The sequence below is a fragment of the Serinus canaria genome, chromosome 5 (assembly GCF_022539315.1).
Source record: "Serinus canaria isolate serCan28SL12 chromosome 5, serCan2020, whole genome shotgun sequence".
NCBI classification, from domain to species: Eukaryota; Metazoa; Chordata; class Aves; order Passeriformes; family Fringillidae; genus Serinus; species Serinus canaria.
In genome coordinates this window covers 23,049,050-23,070,012 of record NC_066319.1, presented here as the reverse complement: position 1 = coordinate 23,070,012, position 20,963 = coordinate 23,049,050, and the positions used below count along the sequence as shown (strand labels likewise).

The 20,963-nt window shown below is 38.4% G+C and overlaps 1 protein-coding gene across 15 annotated transcripts in view; it reads right to left on the bottom strand.

Moving 5' to 3' along the window:
• Positions 1-20,963, bottom strand: part of CELF1 (CUGBP Elav-like family member 1) — a 57,842-nt gene that overhangs the window by 13,837 nt on the left and 23,042 nt on the right. For 6 of the 15 annotated variants that reach the window (XM_030239864.2, XM_030239856.2, XM_050975645.1 and 3 more), the window contains 8 exons: positions 14,352-14,539; positions 13,485-13,567; positions 13,032-13,080; positions 9,772-9,906; positions 9,496-9,575; positions 8,947-9,108; positions 7,531-7,612; positions 4,399-4,527 (listed from right to left, as the gene is read on the bottom strand). In XM_030239864.2, the coding sequence (XP_030095724.1) occupies positions 4,399-4,527; positions 7,531-7,612; positions 8,947-9,108; positions 9,496-9,575; positions 9,772-9,906; positions 13,032-13,080; positions 13,485-13,567; positions 14,352-14,529 (898 nt within the window). In that variant the 5' untranslated portion in view covers positions 14,530-14,539. The remainder of the gene's footprint in view (positions 1-4,398; positions 4,528-7,530; positions 7,613-8,946; positions 9,109-9,495; positions 9,576-9,771; positions 9,907-13,031; positions 13,081-13,484; positions 13,568-14,351; positions 14,540-20,963) is intronic. The other 9 variants (XM_050975650.1, XM_050975651.1, XM_050975654.1 and 6 more) reach the window with 3 other exon arrangements.

Genomic DNA, 20,963 nt, shown 5'->3' with positions numbered 1-20,963 from the left:
TAAAAGGTTGTGATTTTAAATAAAGTTAAACCGCTATAAAAAGCTGATCACACAGTTATTTTAGTTTAGCTGCCTTTATCAGAAATTTCTTCAGGAAAAACAAGAAACGTTTAAGTACTGAAAATGCCAAGAAAACCAAAGACTTGTCTGTATTTTGTTTATCCTGTGTACACAGGAATTGAAGATAGCATCCAATTTCTGATGATGACAAAAGGCAGATAAGTAATGGTAGAGCAGAAATACAGGCCAATTACAAAGGAATGCTTCATGTGTATAGCCTATATAACCAACAGAGCCATCTGTGAATCTAGGATTTTTTCAGCCAAAGGCAATGTCTTTGTAATAAAGTTACAATTTTCATTCATTAATTTCAGTGCAATGTGAAAACCAAATTTCTAACGCACAACTTCTGCAGTTTATTCATGCACTATGCTAAGAAAAATCTGGTTTTTAGTTTTAAATGATTAGGTGACTTGACCTGATATCCTGCAATTCTGTTCTTGAAATATCTAATGCCTGTTTTTCCTTATTCATCTTCATCACACACTAATGTATTTGTAGGCTGTAATCATATCCTTCTCACACATCAGTCTTCTATTTTTCAGAGTATTCCTAATAGTAAAGGAGTTCCACTGTTCTAGTCATAATTTCTGTTCTGTGTTTTTCTTTGTGTTATATTTTAGATCAGAAAAGAGAACAAAGCAATGGGGAAGGGAAATCAATATTGTTTTATACATGTTTTTTACTCTATCCCTAATTCTTAACATTGTTTCTGGTGCAGTTTTTGGTGCGTTCTTGGAAATTTTTCTTGCTACTAAGGTTATGTTTTCTTAGACCTATATACTGAGTTATATCTAGTAAAAAAGTGAACTCCAACAGAAGTAGCTGAAAATGCTTAAGAAGGTTTTAAGAAAATTTGAATATGTAATAAAGAACAGCTTTGTAGAAAGATAAAGACATTATTAGAAAGAAAACGAAACTCAGACAAGGACATCAAGTAACAACTTGTGGAAGTAGGTAAACTGAGAGAACACTAAGTCTGTCCTAATTCAGTCACGTAGCATCCAATCAATGACCTAAAGAAAAGTTAAATTCAGGCGATGAATCTGACTGAGCTGTACCTGAACTAGTTCCAGTAAAACCAGAAACATTCTGCTGTCTCTGAAAACAATTTTGCCAGAGACACATCAAGGCCAGGAAAATCATCTAAGCTTTGAGGTTGCCTTTAGAAGGAAGAGAAATAGAAACATACCTCCGTGTTTGCAACCATTCTATTTTCCTCTGAAGCAGATAATTGTTTATTGGTGCTCAAGTCAAAAAAATGGCAGACAAGAGAGCCCTAACCTGAGATACTTCTATAGTACTTCCTTGGATGTTACTTTCACAAGTTATCTTGTGATCTTCAGCAAGGTTGAAGGTTTTACTTCACCCCATCCTACATCAAAATACACAACTTGGATAGTGCTTGGAACTATCTAAAGAAAATTGTCTGAAATGGGTAGGAAGGCAGCCCAACAACAATAGATAACACCTCTGAGTTCCACCATTCCAACATGTAACCCATCTGTAAGTCCATGGACTGCACTGTGTAGACTTCCAAGCTCCCCAAATACAAATGGTGTCAGTGCAGATGAAAGAAAGTCAAGAAAGCAGCTGTTCAGAAGGACTGTCTGGGTTTTTTCACTAATTATGCAATTTGAGCAGAGATGTCCAAATAAGAATCAGGTGAACATTTGGATGACAGATGGAGGGAAGTCAAGGAGTTAGTCATCTCATCTGCAGTTAGGTTTAAGAGGTTATCACAGTAGATGTTGCCATATGTCCCTCAGACAAGGCAGGCACTTACTAACACATGGTACTGAACTTCTTCAGGAGGGCTAGATGTTCTCTGTGTGTAGCCCAACAGCCTTCTATGTGAACTTATACAGAGTGAATGCACATATGAATATTAATCAAAACAGAATCTCAAGTTTACTTGAAGACTAAAGAGTCAAAAAGCTGCATAATTACAGGAAGTATCATGGGATTGAATGTGTCTGTACACATTGAGGCTTCCCCTCCATCCCAGTTTGAGTGTAGTTCTAAAAGGTGAAGCATATTTATTTATATCTCTAACAAAAGGCAGTAGAACTGTTTCAGAATTTGATGTCAGTGACTATTTATAGACAACATGCCCTCAAACTTTTTATTTCTTTTGAACAAAGCTAATTTTTACTCTTTAAAATTATATTTGAAATTAGGTTTAAAGAGCAATGCAATAGTGCCCACTTCATGTTACAGGCCTGTGAAGAGTTAATAGATAAATCTGTATAGGATATTAATACAAATGATCCACCATGATAACTGAATTGTTAACACACAACCATTTAGTGATATTACTGATGATCTGAAGGTTATTTGAATTCAGCATGGAAAATGGGCTGCTTCCCATCCCTGAGCCCCTTCATGAGCATGATTAAAAATGGAACAGAGTCCTGAAGTATGGAACAGACTCCTGAAGTATGGAGTTCTGTGGAACAGCCAAAATTCACAGAGGGGAAGCCAATTCCAAAGAATCATTGAACAGTAGCATAACTTCATTTGAAAGTGACCTCTGTAGATTATCCTGTCTAACAGTCTGCTCAGAGTTGATCTAACCTCTGAATTTGAAAATGTCCTTTCCAGCTGAATTCTCAGTCTCTCAAATTATGGAGATTTCACAGCCCCTCTGGCACCTTGGTCCTAAGCTTGATCACTCTTGCCAATAATTTTATTTTTCTAATCAGAATTTTCTTGGCTGCAACTTGTGTCCATTGCCCTTGTCCTTTCACTGCACACTTCTGAGAAGAGGCTGTCTCTGCTTTTTCTAGCACATCTGAAATTTGAACTTCACAACCTGCCAGCCCTTCTCCACCTCAACAAAACAGAGAACAAACTTGCTGCAGTCATCAGATGAGACAGCCAGTAAGGAAATCTTAGTTCTAAATGCCAATCTTAACAAATTGTAACCTGACGAAGCATGAGGAAATATAGGAGAAACTGTCAGATACATTCACCTTCATGCTTCCTTTATGATGAAGAACCATTAGTGGGTTATGAATGCAGCACTTCTGTAGTATGAACTCTTCATAGTTTTTTGTTTGTTCTCTTTTGTTTTTTAATTATAGAGTAGGATACATAGCTGTGAGTCAAGATAAATTTGAAAGTTTCAGTCTTTTAATGATTGCAGACCACAAAGTTTTTATGTAAAAAAGGTCCTGCAACAGAACACTCTTTGGACTAATCCTTTCTTGGGAATTTCTTTAAGTAGACAACTGTGCAAAGCACCCATGGTTTAACTCCCAATCATGTGACAGAAGGTTTTCTAAACAGCTTTTCTTTGTAATCTCATTATAATCTCTTAGACCGGCTCCTTGGTCCTCCTACACAACACAAAATTTACCTGAGGACATTTAAAACCCCCTCCCTCCAACCCTCTCTGGTCTCTCACGATCACAGGTGAGGATGTCAACTCTGTAGGACAGAAGCCAGAGATGCTGGAAAACTGACACCCTGAAAATACAGGGTCTCCCTTCTCATGCCACGATTTAGTAATAACTCAAAATAGGATAGAAATAAGTGAGCAGAATACTGATCCTCATTTGTGATAAAAACTTAGTATGTCTGCCATAAGCACAATTGAATTTACTTTTAGTTTTTTGCTTGTTGCATTTAATGATCACATTTAACAATAAGGCAGCAAAAGAATACTACTTGGACATTCTAGTATCTCTGGTTAATGTATACAACCTAAAGTTTAAAAAACCCCAACTCAAACAAAACACAAAAAAGGCAAGCAAAAGAAAGATACTGATTTTTAAGAAAGATACTGATTTTTATGTGCAACTCATACACTAAATTCTAGACAACTACTTTCCAGTAGAAGTGCTAGGTGTCTGTTTATTCTACTTTTACAAGGAAGTTATAACATCCTTGTCTTCATTAATGGAATATAAAATGTACTGTTCTAGTGCACAGAATGCTTTACCTCATGCTAAAGGCATTTTCTCTTTCCATATTGAGAGGAACAGGATGTATTTACCTGTGCTTGCTTAAAATCACAGATAAACCAAATATGTGATGAGATTGTAATAATATGACTGGAAGGAGGTCAACAACCTTTCTGCTTCATGATGACCTCAAAAATTCTTTTTACTCTAAATTAATCTGACCATTTGGAGGAAGAGACACAGCAGGCAAAAAAGCTTTTGCTAGTGGCAAAGATATCTATCCTAAACAGAGGCCAGTGAATCCACTAGTAAACTATTTCTCTACTAAAGATCAACATGGAAGTGACAAAAAGCGATAGACAGGTGACATCTATCCTGAAAGGACTTCCAGAGCAATGCAGGTCAGGCTAGAGCCGGGGCAGTCTCTTACCTGAGCTGGTGAGCACACTCAGGGGGCTGCTGGAGGAGGTGAGCGCAGCGGTGCCGCTCGGTGTGTTCTGCGCCGCGGTGGCCGCAGCTGCCAAGGCAGCCAGGTTCTGTAACTGCATGGCGTTCAGTCCTGCAACACAGGGAGCAATGCGAGTGTCTCCCGGCACAGCGCCGGCACCCACGCCTGACACACACAGCGAGCGCACCACCAGGGACGGACGGGAAGGCGCTTAAAAGCAACAGGCCTAATACAGGTTACTGATTTTTTCTACATGGCTGTTCCTTGCTATAACTGAAGATCTTTTTCTTTGCCCAGACAGATGTGATTCTGGAAAAGGCCAGGCAGTCATTATGCCAGATGGAGACTCCAAAGGACAGAAATTTTCAAGCAGTGCTCTCTCCAGCCAACAAAACATAGGAGTTAAGCCAGTTGAGCTGAGAGCTCATGTGCAAGGTACAGAACTTGCCTAGACTCCAGGCCAATAACTTCTCCCACTCTTATGTCCCTCCACACTCCTTGTATATGGACAGCAGTAACCGCAAAATTCTTTCCTGAAGGCCTCACATCACAGAGGCCACAGTCATGGCTTCAACCCACCATCATCTGAGCATCAGCATGTTTTGTTTGGTCCCCCTGGCAGCCAAGAAGCAACTGTCAATTGTGAGATAATTGTTAAGTGACAACTCTTGACCACAAGATCAATCAGTGTATGTGTAGACTGGTCAAACCCACTGGAAAGGAAAACAGGAAACCTCAGGCATGTTGTGTGTAGGAAGCAAGGAATACTGCAGGGGAGGAAGGGACCCCTGTGTTTATGAATTTTACTGGTCAATTTATTCATCCGACTCACCTTCATTTTGAGCCACCATTTTTGAATGAAACCATTTGGTAAGTACTGACTGGATTTTGCTCTCTTTTTCTGCCAGAGGATCCATTAGAATGGATCTCCTCCTGAATTTTAACTATCCTTTGGTAGACTAGCTCCATTCTTCCAATTCTCTTCACTTTTCCCTTGTTTTACACTTTTTGTTTCTACCTTTGATTATTTAAACAATTCCTCCTCTCTTAATCTGACTTCAGACAATCCCTAATATTTATTCTCAACATAATTAGAAACAAAACTAAATTAATCACCCTTCCTTTAAAAACATCAGAATATCCTAAGCAGAGGTGGTATCTCATCTCTTAGATCAGTAAGATCTTGAGAGCAAAGCACACATCTCAAATAATGAAAACCTCAGTTTTGTAATTTAAGCAGTAAACAGACAACATAAAAATGTGACAATGCATTACAAACAAATTATTTTCTAAACTACTTCTAATACCTTTAGTATAATTTGTTTGGTTTTTTAAACTCTTTTTCAATTGTTATCTGTTTGTGGCAGGATCTGTTTCCTTCGGCAAATTTAGTTCCCAGAAACAAGTGGATTCTGCCTGTATTTAGATTCTCAATATTCCATTGTAACATAAAAGCATGAAGTTAAAATCAAGATGTTTTCTATTTTGCTTTTACTGTGCTACAGAGGGTTAAAAGTGCAAGTGTTGAAGCTAATGAAGAACAGAGCAGCTTGCTCTTTACTGAAGCAGTTTGTCATGTGCACACTGCACCTGTCCTCTTGTCATCACACTGTTTTCCCATCTGCTTTCAAACAGCGTTGAGATTAAATTTTGTCTGCAAAGTCTGATAAAGTGTGGGATCTAATAACCTACTTAATTTTTCTTTCTATGAATTTCAAGAAATGAGATCAGCTGAGATATTATCAAGACCTTAAAACTACAACTTTTTTGGTAAGGAATCACAGATTTGGAATAACCATGCAACATACTATTTTCAGTTTTTGAGGAGTGGTTTTTTTGTTTGGTTTTTTATTGTTTTGGTCTGGGTATTTTTTTTGTTTGTTTGTTTTTTTGTTTTGTTTTGTTTTTTAATAGTGAAGAAAGAATTACCCTGGAAACTTCTCAATCTCAGATAGTTATCCCCTTCCCTCTCCCCCAGTCCTTACTGCTGAACTTCTTTATTACATCTTGTTTTTAAGCAGACACAAGAGGTGGGAAAGGTAGGATCATGTGCAGAGCAAAACCATTTATAGCTCACCCCCACACAGGATATCAGTAAAATGGTTTTTTAAAAAAAATTGCTTTTAATGAGTCTTACATATAAGAGCTCTGAAGAGGTCTAACATGAAAGAAGCCAATGTAGCAAGCTGAATTTAGAATCAACTTCCAGTATAAATCAAAATTCTTACAAATGAAAATATAACACTTTGCAAATGCTTGTAATTGTTACTGATGGGTGCACCAGCCAACACAAGTCTGATCTACAAAGACACTTTGGGATGAACTTCTGCACAGAAAGGGCAGGTGATACTGGCAACTACCATTTAACTCCAGGAGGCAATTTGAAAAGTCAAAAGTCTTCAGTATTAAAACCAAAACTATAGATTTCTCTGCCAGCAGAAGAATTTAGAGAATGTGGTGAACGGAGTCGCCAACGTGTTTTATTTTTCCCAACTGTGTGAAGGCAAAAGGGACAACCAATTCACAGCTCCAGGACTGCTATACTCAGTGAAGGTTCTGACTAGCAGCCCACAGCAAGGAATTTGGCTCTTATCTATGAAGCTGATTTTCAGTAATGGCATAATGAACTGTAATTCAAATGAATGAATAAAAGAATCTGAATGAAGCACTAGCTCACATTCCTAACAACAATGTATTTCCAACTTAAATTCTTTGTTCTTAAATGCACTGAAAATGGGAAAACTAAGAATCCAGAATCACTGAAAACATGTGCATAAGTGAGTGCATATTTCAAAAACAGTTGTTCACATATGCACCTGTTTGGATGAAAACAAATACAGAGAGCATTCTTTATGCTACCCATAAGGGAAGATAATTTTAAATGCCAGAGGTTGGGGAGATACCACCGCTTACCTTGGGGACAATAGTTAAGTAAGATAAAGAAGGAACATCCACACTTGTAGCAGAGAATTCCTGTCATTTCAAAGGAGTAGGCAAACACAGGACTAGTTATTTCAAATGAGATTAAAATGCCTACAGACTTTCGGCTACTTTTTCTACCCTTGCTCTCTTTTGTTTGGCACTGAATTTGTCTTCTGGTGGAAGAAAACTCACCTCCCATTGGGTGGAGGCTGCTCAGTGTGTTCAAGTTCCCAGATGAAGCAGCTGCTGTCTGCTGAAGGAGCTGCAAATAAAGCTAGACATTACACCAAAAAACAAAACAAGAGTGAGAGTGAGGGCTGGCTCTGCTTCTGGGAGAAACTGCATCACACCACAGCCAGAGCGCCGTCACAAATGAATTCCTGCAGCCCATGCACCACACCACAGCAAAGCATAAAGAGATTGCCTGAACAAAACAGCCAGAGCACCACCACAGTGAAGCTCCACGTAGCCCATGCAGCACTTTGCAGCCAAAGCAACAACACAATGCTTTCCTCACTCCACATCAGCAATGCTGAGGGAAAATTATAGCCAACACACCAAGACAAAACCAGCAGAATCAGTAGTGAGAGAGAATTCTTATTCAAAGCACCTAAGGCAGGATTACCAACCCTAAGGATATGCAACCTCAAAACAGACTGTACAGCTGACACTGCCAGCATGGGCCAAATGGCAATGCCAAACCAAAATGAAAGAGCCACCAGGAGAGGGAACCTCCTCTACTCTCCTTATGCACAGCAGACATAAAAGACATTTCAAGCTTCAGCTCAGAAAGTTTTTAGAGATTTCCAAATCCTTTTTCTATTAACTGGCTGTTATTAAAAAAATTCCAATCTACTAAAACTAAAAGGGTAGTAAGAGAATTGTCCCATTTTAACTGTACACCATACCAAGAATGAGATGAAATTTTCCTTTTCTGTTCCTCAGACTTAATACTACATGAATACAGTTGTCAGAGCTACTCTGGCAACTCTCATGAGTCACAGCACATCAGTTTTTGAAAAGTTCATCCTTTAGGAACCCAGCAAAATCAACTGAAATGAAACTGCAGTCTCCCCTCTGTTACATTATTTTTGCTAAACAACATAGCTCCTCTCTATTTTTTGTAGGGTTTGCTTTTATTTGGTTGGTTGTTGTTTGGGTTAATTTACTCTGCTTCCACTCTGATAATCTTTTCTATTTAGACAGTACCAAGTACTGTTCCAGGTTTCACTGGAAGAGGATGACAGAAATAAAGGAAAATGATAAAGGAATACAAGAACTATCAGATAGATATGAAAAGGGCATTTATATGGTAAACGTTGAGCCAGTACTATATAAAGAAAAAGCACATTCTATAGAATGCAGGAGAAAAACCCAAGGTTTCAGTAATTAGGGCTACTCTGACTGGGGCTGAAATCCTCCTATAAAAGTATCCCAACTAGATGAGAACACATAACACGATTTCAGCCTTCTCATCCACAAAATGGGGATAAAGAACCCAGCTCCCATCTACCAAGTGCCTTCTAAAAATGAAGATATTAAACACTGCAAGACAGTCAGACACTTCAATCCCTGAAGAGATGAAAAGAAGCCAAATCAGAAACTCACTGCTAAGTACTGGGGTCCAAGTGTGTTGAGACCAGCCAGGTTTCCCCATATTGAGGCAGCACTGATCTGTTGCATTTGTTGCTGAAGTTGCTGAGCAATTCGTTTCTGCTCTTTGTCCTTCTGCGTGTCTGCAAATTTTACAACAATGGGAGAAGAGCAACCCTGCAAACAGCAATTCAAACAATTACATACTTGCTATCCCCAGCAGTCACAAAAATACTGAATTAAGACCCAGTCATTGGAATCATTTCCCTCCTCCTCTATGCATACATACAGACACATATACATATATTCAAACAGAACATTTCATCAAAGGCTCAAAATCTTGTTTGCTTTTAATTTTATTTCGTATTTTGGTATTTTCTCTGCAGATGAACTTTCTATCTCCAACTCTAAAAATAGAGCAAAACAAACACAAGGATCCTGGAGCAGTTTTTGTGAAGAAACACACAACTGCACTTGTCCTTCTCTCTGCTCTCTACTCCCTTAAACTCCATAGTGACTGCCTGACAATTACATCTGCTCCTGACACCCACTAACTTGTTTTACCTCCATGGTTTGTGCTTGGTGCATTGCTTTGATTGCTGTTTGTGCCATGGCTCTTGTTGTAAAAGTCACAAATGCACAACCTAGGGAAAGAACAAAAAGGAATCAAGTTATTCACTACCTCCACAATTACTGAGATGAATACAGGAATGAAAATGTTTACTGGATAGGGAGGTGGTGTAGGTGGGAATCACAGAAAAAGCTGAAATGCCAGGCTGAGTTGCAAAAGGCAGCATCCAGCATCCTCAAACTGCCAAAAAAGCTTCTTGCTTTGCTTACCTCGGCTCAGGCCATCCGGGCCCCGTAATATCCTGCATTCTTCAATCTGCCCGAAGGGGGAGAACATCACTCGAATGTCATTTTCATTGCACTTCTTGGATATCATTCCAATAAACAACTTCCTATCTTCTACTGCTAAGGAAGCAAAAGTTAAAGAGTATTACCAGCAAATATGTGCTTACTAGATCTTAGGTCTTCTCCATTAACCGCAGTTCTTTCCCTTGTCTTTAGGATATGGGCTTATCAAAACCAGATTCCCAGTAATGGACTGTCTTCAGTTTAAGAGGATGCATATGAGGTACTTCAATGAACCTGACAATGTCTGTTTTATGACTTTATGTTTATGATTTGCTGACTATTTTTAGCCTGTTGAGTCTGTGAACAACAGGAATGTAAAAAAAAAGAAAAAAAGTATGTCAGGTTCAGCACTTCCCTGTATCTCTTCAGTTCTGGGTGAGGCAAGGCTTGAATGTGATTTATTGTACTACTTTCATTGTCTTTCCTCTGTTTATTCTATCTTTAGACTACCAACATATACCTAACTGCATATAAACAAGCAAGTGAACTGTAGAAAGCTTCTTTTCAGCCTCATGCCAATCACTTAAATTTAGATATGCCCATTTCCTCATGCTCCTCTCTCAAGAGTGGAAGCAACAGCAGTTGCTAAAACCGAACACTTTTACTTCTGTTAGTGATACGCCCATTCTGATTTGCACCAAAAGCACATAAATAACACCTCAAATCAAACCATGGACTGTGTGGTGGCTCTAAATACTGATGCTATTAAAGATATTACAGTTGAAGAATAACTTTCAGTGCGTAGACTATTTAAAATAAATGGTTTAGAAAGGCATTTATCTTAATTTTTAATCTTAATTTTTCAGTTAGTTGTTACTAATGTCAGCTAAAGGTCACTTCAGTGAGTGGGGTAAATCTAAAGTCAGAACAGATTTTTATACTCTCAATTTACTTTATTTAAGGACGCTCTTCACCTCTGAAACACTTTCTTTTAAAGGATGAAGTGAATTATCCACAATATCACTTGAAAATATAAAACAGTTACACAACATTCATCACAATACAAAATGATGAAGACTAGCACATTTTAAAGCTTCAAAAAAGTCTTCTCCTATTCAATGCTATAGTGAAGGGAAATCAGGAGTCTTCTATGATGCTGGAAGACACCGAACTATTCCAGCAGACATGACTTTAACCAGCCATTAAATCTTAATGTTGTACCCAATTACTTTTCTGGTCTTAGAGCAGAAAGCTGCTTTCAAATCCTTTTAGCTGACCATTTTAGTTCAAGAGATCCAGAATCCCTTGTCTTGGTGGCAAGTTCAAATACTCTCATAACTAATGCATTCTTATTTATTGTTGTCACCTTCACTTTTTATTAACACTCAGAGTTAAATAATAGCCTCAGAAATAACATCCTAAAATTCCATTGAATACTTTTTAAAATTTTCCATTATTTTTCCAGGATATTTGTATGTATGTTTCTGCGTCATGCAAGGTTAGTTTTAGTTTAGAGAACCCATTCTGTTCTCCTCCCAAAAATTCTTCAAAAGAATGACTCCTTTCTAGATATATTTACACAGGAACATGTCCTGTATACCCATGGAGGAATCTGCAGATGGAATTACTCCTACCACATTACAACTCATACATTCCATCTTCTATTTTTCTATTATATTAAGGGATAAGCTTTCCCAAACCAGGACTATCTTCTCCATGATGCAACACAAACTACTGCAAATGAAGAAAATAAAATTCAGCTGAGCCTAGAAGGGCTGAAACTACAGGATGCTAAATGCTTTCTTTGCTTTGGTTGCAGCAATACAGATACACACATATTTGAACATCCACATATGTAGGTACATAAAGGAAAGGCATTTCTCATAAGGAAATGCATAGATAAATGATCATTTACCCAGTGGTAGATGATAAATTCTTAATCCATCCGAAACGGCCAATGTGCAGAAATATTCAGTTTTTCTTCTCTACTGAACTGCTGTTAATTCTCAACCTCTCTTGTATGCTACAAGAAGTATTCTGACTCCCACCTTAGCTGCAACAGACTTTGCTTCACATTGGACAAACACTTGAAAAAGCATTTCTAGATTTCATAAAATTACAGAATAGATTGGTGCAGAAAGGACCTTAAAGACTACCTAGTTCCTTTGACTAGACCAGGCTGCTTAAAGACCCATCCAGACACATTTTGAATACTTCTAAGGATGGGGCACCCACAGTTCCTCTGGATATTGTGTTCCAGTGTTTCACCATCCTCACAGGAAAGCATTTCTTCATAAAATCTAATCTAAATCTCTTTCAGTTTAATACTGTGATCCCTGTGCTATCACTCCTAGACAAACAATCCCTCCACATCCTCCTTGTAGGCCCCCTTCAGGTACTGGAAGGCTGCTAGGTGGTCGCCCTGGAGCCTTCTCTTCTCCAGGTGGAACAACCCCAACTCTCTCAGCCTGTCCTCATAGGGGAGGTGTCCATCCCTATGATTATCTTGATGGCCATTCCCTGAACATGCTTCCCAGGTCCACGTCTTATGCTGGGGGCCTCAGAGCTGGATGCAGCACAACAGATGGGGTCTTACAACAGCAGAGGGAGAATCACCCCCTCAACCTGTTATTCCCTCCTTTAGATACAGCCCAGGATATGACTGGTTTTCTGTGCTGCAAGTGCACACTGCATGTTTATACTCATTTTTTCAGCCACCAGGTCCTTCTCAGGGCTGCTCTCAATCCGCTCATCACTCAGCCTGTAACCATGTTTGCAGCACCTTGGCCTTGCTGAACTTCATGAGGTCGACACAGGCCCACCTCTCTAGCCCACCAAGGCTCCTCTGGATGGCTTCCTTTCCCTCTAGGGCATCAACCACAGCACTCAGCTTGACATCACCCACAAGTTTGCTGAGGATGCACTCAATCCCACTGTCCATGTCCCCAACAAAGATTTAAACCACCTTAGTACAAAGAAGAACTCACTGGATGTTTCCCTAACTGACAACATGGTTCTACCACAAGCAGCAGCAGCAGAGATACTCTGAGTCATGGAATTTGAGAGACATCACTCACACTACCTGTCATTAAAAACACACCTTTCTGATTTCACTTTTTTCTTTTAAAAAAACGGGCCTCCAATTCAAGACTTCATCAAAAGCCGTTAATCAAAAAGGAAATCCTCAAGTTTCCTAACTAGCACAAATGATGACACCAAACTGGGACTTTAGTAAAGCTTACCATTACTCTTTTCACTGTCAGCTGGTTTCATCTGGATAGGATGGTGCATCTAAAATGTAAAAAGATTATTTAATCCCAGATACATCCACTTCATACTATATGAAATGCATCCCATAAGAATTGTGAAAGAAAGAAATTATAGCCTAAATTGCCTCAATAGAAGTGCATATGGAACACTGCAAAAATTCCAAGAAAAGGCTTTTCTAATTATATGTCATCATTCCTCCTCAGAGTATTATAAAAGCCATTTTCACCTACTTCACTGCCATATCATTCTTTTATATACTCCAAAATTCCCATAAGATCTGTTATTATATAGATCTCATAACACTGATCTTTTGAATAGTTTTTTACAACATTATTTTAGGGCAACATGATGTGTTTGTGCTTCAGTGGTGCTGGAGCTCAGAGAAACAAGACAGAGCTGTGAAGAAAGCAGAGCTCTGCTCTTACCCCTGGGAGGATCTTCATATTGTGAAGAGCATTCTGTGCTTCTAGTGCAGCTTTACGGGTATAAAATGTAACAAAACAGCACCCTGCAATTGAAAAAAATGTCAGCCAGGAAAGAACACCCAATCTTGGAGCACTGTACAGAAATTGCAAGCCCTACTTCCATCCTTCCAGTGCAAAATGTATGGTAAGTAGAAGAGGTTAGGTGCTGAAACAGGTAGGTGCTACTGTCTGTGACAGTTTAAGAAAGATTTCCAGGTGTGATAAAATAGAATATGCTCAGAACTGACCCAACATCCCTACTACACCATTAAAACAAACACTTAAATACATCTGTTGGCTACTTCATTTTCAAACTCAATTATTTCCTTGTACCAAAACCCTACCTACCTTCACAGGAAATATTGCATATAACTGAACTGCAAATGTAGGCACAAAATTTAATAAGAATTTAACGTTTACAAGTATTTGATTAACACAAATGACTAAAACCCCAATTTCATATTTATCTGAAACTGTGTCCCATCCAGCCACATTTTGATCATATCACAACATCACAGTGATGCTCTGGAGCAACACAGTATTATTGGATGTTCTGCTTTGCAATTATAATTCATACTCCTCAAGCATCTCCATCACTGCTGAGCTCTAAAAAAGTTATGATTTTTCTGAGCTCAGCTAATGACTGGATCACAGTTCAAGTATAATTAGACAAACACACTTAAAGGCTTTATAAAGCCTGGGCTTGCATGCACACCTGGTCACACAGAGCTCCTACAGGGCTGTTTGAATAAGCACACAGCTAAGACTGCAACTATGAGAAAGTGGCTGAAACCCCAAGTCTCACAAGAGAATTACAGAAGCTCTCACCTTTGCTTTGAGGAGGGTTTTGGCTCCTGTCCCGCAAGACATTGATTTCATAGACAGCACCATACTGTTCAAAAAGTTCTCTTAGATCCTTCTCACACCAGCTCCGTGGGACTTGACCCACAAACATTTTGATAGCATCTAGATCAGGTTGGTCTGGATGATCCAGTGTGCCATTCATTTTCTTTGCACTAAGAAAAACAAAAAGGAAATTCTGGTTTATATCTTCCTACAAATTCTAAACAAAAGCATGCCTATGGCAAAATTAAAGAAAAATTAATTTTCTACACATATATAAATGTGTATGTTGAAAATATACATATAAAAAGGAACTCTTGCACATTCCCAGCATGCATACCCGAGTACATTCACATTTACTGGCAAGCTAGTACTTTGAAATGAAACACACTCTACACAGCTGTTTAAAACTCTGTTCCCATAATGTAGTCAACATCTGGGATTCAGGATATAAAATCTGCTGAGATAACTGAAAAATAACACTAGTTCAGCCATGTTTTACAGAAAAAGAAACCAGAACTGAAAGGAACCTAAGCTCAGTCTACCTGCAGTCTACCAAAGTTATCAGTAACAACCAAAAATGAGAGGATGTTATTACTGCATTTTTAAATGAGACTAATTGTAACTGTTTCCCAAAGTGAAGATCCATCTTAAAACAGAGAAACAGAATAAACTGATCCAATGGTAAGTTTCTTTAAAGGTTTACAAGGAAGTACTTTGTGAAACTAGGGAGCTTTCAACAATAACTGGCAAAAAAACAGGCTTAAATTGTACATGAAAAGGCTGGGATTGGGCAATACAGTTAGTCACAGTGATCAGGTCAATATGTCAGGGCTCTAACAGAGAAAAAAAAAAAAAGTCATTTCTTATACGACAACAACACCGAAGTTTTAAGTATGGGAATTCTCAATAGGTTCCAAGGCATTCTGTCTAGCCATATGAGCAGTTTACACCCTATTAATAAAAGCTGTGTTATGCTCCACCCAGCCAGTTGACAAGTCCTACGCTGCTCCCTGTATTGACTCCTCATTATTTGTTAGGTGCAGTGTGATGTCTGTTATCAGTACTCCCAGCCTGGTACATCAGAGCACATCTCCCTGCAGAAGTCTGACTGTAACGACACCCTATTGGAGCTATAGTGATTAGTTGGTTAAAATTGCTGACCAATCCCTGCCTAATCTAGAAAGGACATGGAGAGTGGAACAGCAACTATACAATGATTCCCCCCACCCCCAAACTCTTGGCTGAAGGTGGTCTTCTACCAGAGCAGTCAGTTCTCTTCATCTCTGCTTTGTTCCTTTGAAGATGGTTTGAGTGGCTTTTTAACAACACATGATAGTAAAGAGTATTTCTCTCACTGTCCACCTGAAATCGTATTTTCCCCTGAAAATAATTAAAAAAAATATCCAAGCCCAGTACTGTTTAGTATTTTTCCCCATCAATACACTGCTGTTCAGAGCCTAAGGAAAAATTGATGCTAGGGAAAGCTCATAATTTTATAGCTGTATAAACAGACCTCAAAAACAACAAAGCTTCTTACTAGAAGGGAAGGGAATCATCATAAATCCTTTCACTCCTCTTCACCTTTCCATTCAGAAAGGGTCAGCACCTCTCCAAATAGCCAAGGGAAACAACACCTTTTACAAATAAGTAAACTGCCTCTTTTCATTTCAGTTAAGAACAATTGGAAATTGCTTACCCTATCCAATAATAATTTTCAGCCCTGCCTTCCATGGGTAGCTTCAAGAGCACAAGATGGCTCCTGCTAACTGGGCAACTTTTAACATGACTTCAACAATATTCAAGGAATATTTTACTCCTAATTAAAAGGTTTAGTCTGGAGTCATTAATAGGGAAGAACAGAAACAGTTCTTCCCACAAATGATTTCAACAATCCATGTTATAATATCAGTACCTGTAGCATACCATAAACAATATCATCAAACAGCTTTATTCCTCCTTAGTCCTTATCACCACAATTATCAGACCATTTTCCCCCATCTTGAAACCAACATCAATCTTCCATGACCACTAGGATTTCTTCAAGAAAACAAACTGCAGGCTGTCCTGCAGACAGCAGGGGCTCAAGGCAGCAATTCCAGCTATCATTTTAGTTACAACTTAGACATGAAGAGTAAATACTTACACAGGGCTTGCATTCAAGGAGCAATGGTCCACCATCATCTCTGGGAGAAAATCCAACTTGAACGCGGCCATCACCTCAGTCTCTGACTAACTCCTAACTCTAAATCAATGTTCTGCCTAACCCCCCACAATGCCACTTCCAAAAGTCCTGCAGGTCTTAACACTCAGCCACACAAAAAACACTCAAACCACAGAAACAGAAGCTCAGGGAGACCAGCAATAGACACCACAGAAACAGGCTGGACTGGGAAAGGGACATGGAATCCCAGATTAAAAAGGGGATGTGACCATGTGAAGGGAGGCTCAGCTTAATACACAATGAAAATGCTGATGCACTAGGCTTGTTTTGTGCAATTTTCCCTGGCGAAGCAGTACTGAGCGCACTGTCAGATAAACAGAGTGTCAGATCCATGAAGATAGCAATGGGTAACAGAGCAGAAAGAATACAAACTCCAGTCTTTCCACCCCCAACTAACTCCTTGTCTCCCAAAATGGCAGACCAAGGCCTTGAAGTTCAGACAAACACTTTCCAAATCAGCAATACTAAGGTGTGAAGTCAAGAGGTTCCTCCACCATAAACATTTTAATAGCTGATTTCATTCTCTTCATCTTGTGCTCTACTATTGACACTCTCAACTTCTATGACACAAAATCCCAACTACAATTTTTCGCCAAACTGGCCAAAAAAATCAAAGCTCAGATTATTCAAAAATTCCTTAACAACCACAGAACATCAAAACCAATTCCTTTTATAGAAGCAAAACATACATTGTTCTGGAAACAATACTTTGTCTAAAAATCCAGATATACAGAGTCTATAAATGATCAAGAAAGGGAAAAAAGCCAGTGATTTATTGAAAACCATTTTGTAATCTTTGAGAACACTGATCAGAACACCTCAGCTGCTTCATCATTAAACCAGACATAGCCCGTTGATCAAGGAACTGTGAGAAGCATTTATATACTTGATGCAGGCTTCTTGTTAAATCTCTAATACCCAAACTCATGGGTAGATAACGTGGATAAAACTGGATACACTGTGAAATGCAGAAATATTTGACTGAGTGGAGTGAGTGCTGCAGAGGCAGCTGGGTGTGCTGCAGAACTCCAGGAGGAATGGTTAATTGGAGTCTAACATGAGACCAGAAACCTTCATATACAGTCGTTATAACCACAAAATAACTCTCAGGGCATCAAGGACTGTATGTTGGAGCAGCTGTGATCACATCTTTCTCCTCTGTCAATGGCTGCAATATGTATTTGCAGTTATTCTGATTGGCCAGTATACACAGCTTTATTTAAGCTTCCACAGTTACAGTATGTCAGTTTGTTTTTTCATTAAAAAAATAATTTAAAAGAGAACATTTCTTAACTTTTGCCAGCAGTGAGGTAGATTAAAAGGAGCTAGGTCTTGTATTACAAAGAGATATGCATACACTGCAAAATAAGAGAGGACATGCATTTCTCACACATCAGATTTTCAACAGTAACTACTTCATACATGCTCTTACTATGTGATAAATGCAAGAAAGCATTCTCTTTAAAGAAAGAGGTGTAAGCTATCTGTTAAGCACCATCGTTAAGAACATGAAAATAGGCATTAGGGAGCACAGGTCAATTTTTCAGCTTTCAGTAAATGGAATTGTTTCGTCTACCTTTAAACACACATTACAGGCTTCCTACTTAAAAAATGCTATGCTGAGTAAAGCCCATCATATTCATCATATTCAAATGTTAAATTGATCCTAGAGCACATTTCATACATTTGTCTAAAATGAGACTGCAGAGAAAAAACTTTTCAGATTTATATGATTGGAACAACAGATTACAGGGTGTGATTCCTAGATGAGATGAATCTATAGACCAACGCTGTAAATTTTGGACCTATCCAGGAAGACCAGAACTCATTCCTTCTGGTCTTTCACTCATCTTTAGCTTTTTACAGCAGCCAGTAAAATGCCCCAGCTGCCATGCTCACTGTAAGTTAGAAGAAAGACAATGTTGGCAACACATTGTCTAGAAAATGGGTTTTAAAAATGTTACTGAGATTGATTAGTTTACTTAAGAAAATCACTACACCATTATGATTTGATCCTATGCCCACCCCTTCCCCCATCTCTCTGCTCCTCAAAATCAAAGTCCTGTCTTCTTGTTCTATTAAGACAAAACTGCAATGCTATAGGCACAGTTTGCTGGAAAGGAAGAATCAATACTAGAATGGTGAATAAATACCTGAAGATATGTTAGCCAACACTCAGTGCCTCTGGGTGCCATACTTCTGAAGTAATGATGGCCACTTCAGTGACAAAACAGTGTAGAAATGGGTTTGGTTTAGTGCTATTTAACTGAAGGCTTCAAGGCTAGTGAACTAAAAAGACTTACAGACTTCACTTGTGAAAATACCATCTTTTTCTACTCCTTCTGATATTTCACTAATGCACAAAAATAAGAATTAAATGAGGAAAAAGTGTTTCTTTAAAATCAGAAAAAACCAAAAGTCGTCCTAACCATTTCTCACAAAGAAAGAAAAATAAGGGAGCTAAACACACTTATTTTTTGCTCAAATGTCAAATTCCTGCTGGCTTCCAGATCCATTCTTTGACTGTTTCTATTCAAAGGATAACAGAAACAATGTCTGAAATTCCAAGCTCCATGGACTGTAGCTACACATTTAAATGCAGCACTCATATGACAGTAGGAACATTAAAAAACTTCTATGTACTACACACTAGATCTCAATTTTTACACTTCTGAAGCCCTAGATGATGTTGCAGAATGTGTCATTATATGGGCTCCTCAGAGACTGCAGAGTACAAATGGTGAAAGTTATTTGCTTTTCAAGTTTACAGAATTACATCACATCCTAGGGCTAAAAAATCCTGAAAATTCACCACAAAACTGAAAATCCTCTATAATTTTCTTTCCTAAGAAAGCCTAGTTTTAATGAGCAATTAATTCTGAAAGCTGAAGATAATACCATCTTTTATTTTATACATTCTGTACTCAGACAGCATACACAAATCTGAAGCTGAGGGACTACTGGCATGGTGAGAGCAAGCTATGGGAAAGGATGTAGGCTATGGGGAAATCAGACACTGTGAAGCTCTGAAGGAGACAGGTCATAGAATAAACTTCCCCTTGTATTATCTGTGCGTATCGAGATTCTTACAGTGCTGCTGAATTGCAGTTTTGTTTTTAAACTGATAGCCCCTAGGTTACATGCATCAAAATACAGTAGTTGCTTGTCAATATTTTGTTGTTTCATTGTTGATCATGTAAGCATATGGTCAGAATATTTTCTGCTTGTGTTGAAATCTAAACTGTCTCCCCATGCCTCACTGGGTACAAAAAGCCCCTTACCTAGTTGCCAAAACTGCAGTTTCTTCCTCTGCCAATATCTTTGACTATTATGCACTGTGGGTACACAAATCTGACACATTGAGAATATTGAATTTACCATCAAAATACATGAAGTTTTTGGGCTGCCTACAATTCAGATTAAATTAACTGAATAACATTTTATTTATGTGAACTTTGGTAGAAGTTCCCAGAAGGTGGAGAAAAGGGATAGGAGGGGAAGACAACTGCCTTTACCTTGGAATTACCAAAGTTTTGCAGTGCTTCCTCTTATGCATTTATCTGAGAGCAGATAAATGAGATGTAGATGTAGATGAATTTTTACAAATCAGGTAAATAAATTTAACTCTAAAACTAGATCATACTAAAAGCTTTTTTTCCCCTCCCCTTCCTCAAAATATTTCTGGGAAAAAATTTTTGAGGTACATCAATACATTCCTGATCTACTTCTCTGGCTTGTGAGTGAAGTCCTCTAGCTTCTACTTCAATTAATTCTGTGAAAGCTCAAAAGGAATGAATTATGAACTTTCGTCTGACTGAAGAATCCCCAGGACTCCCAACTCTCTGCCAGCAGATGAAACAGCAAGTCACCCAGCCTTCTGGCTTACATGATGAGGCTTTCTCTGCCTAAGTAGTCTTAAGAGAAAAATGAAACAGCAGCTAAACATACCTTTTTTGATAGTAAAGACAAATTGTAGCAGTAAATTGTATAAAATTTATTTTGAAAAATCAGGGAATGATTTTTCTTGAAAAAGGAGACAAAACTTGGCACTGAAGTGAGGAAATTTGCTATTCTAATTAATTCTAAACAGTGAAGCTTATAAAAAGACAGACAAGAAACACATACAGGTACATTTTTGTCTGAAATTGTTTATGGGCCTCCTCAAATACACATGACTGTCTGTTCTTCCTGCTATACGACATATACTTCACACAGAATCTCTGTGAATGGCAATGATAGGCCTAGAACATACCAAAGAGTGGGAATTTGCCTATGCATTTGTATTAGGATAAACCAAACCACACTATGTAAGGGGAAAAAAAAAAAAGAAGAAGGAAGAGTTGTCCTGTTAAAGCTACTCAAGAACTGAACTG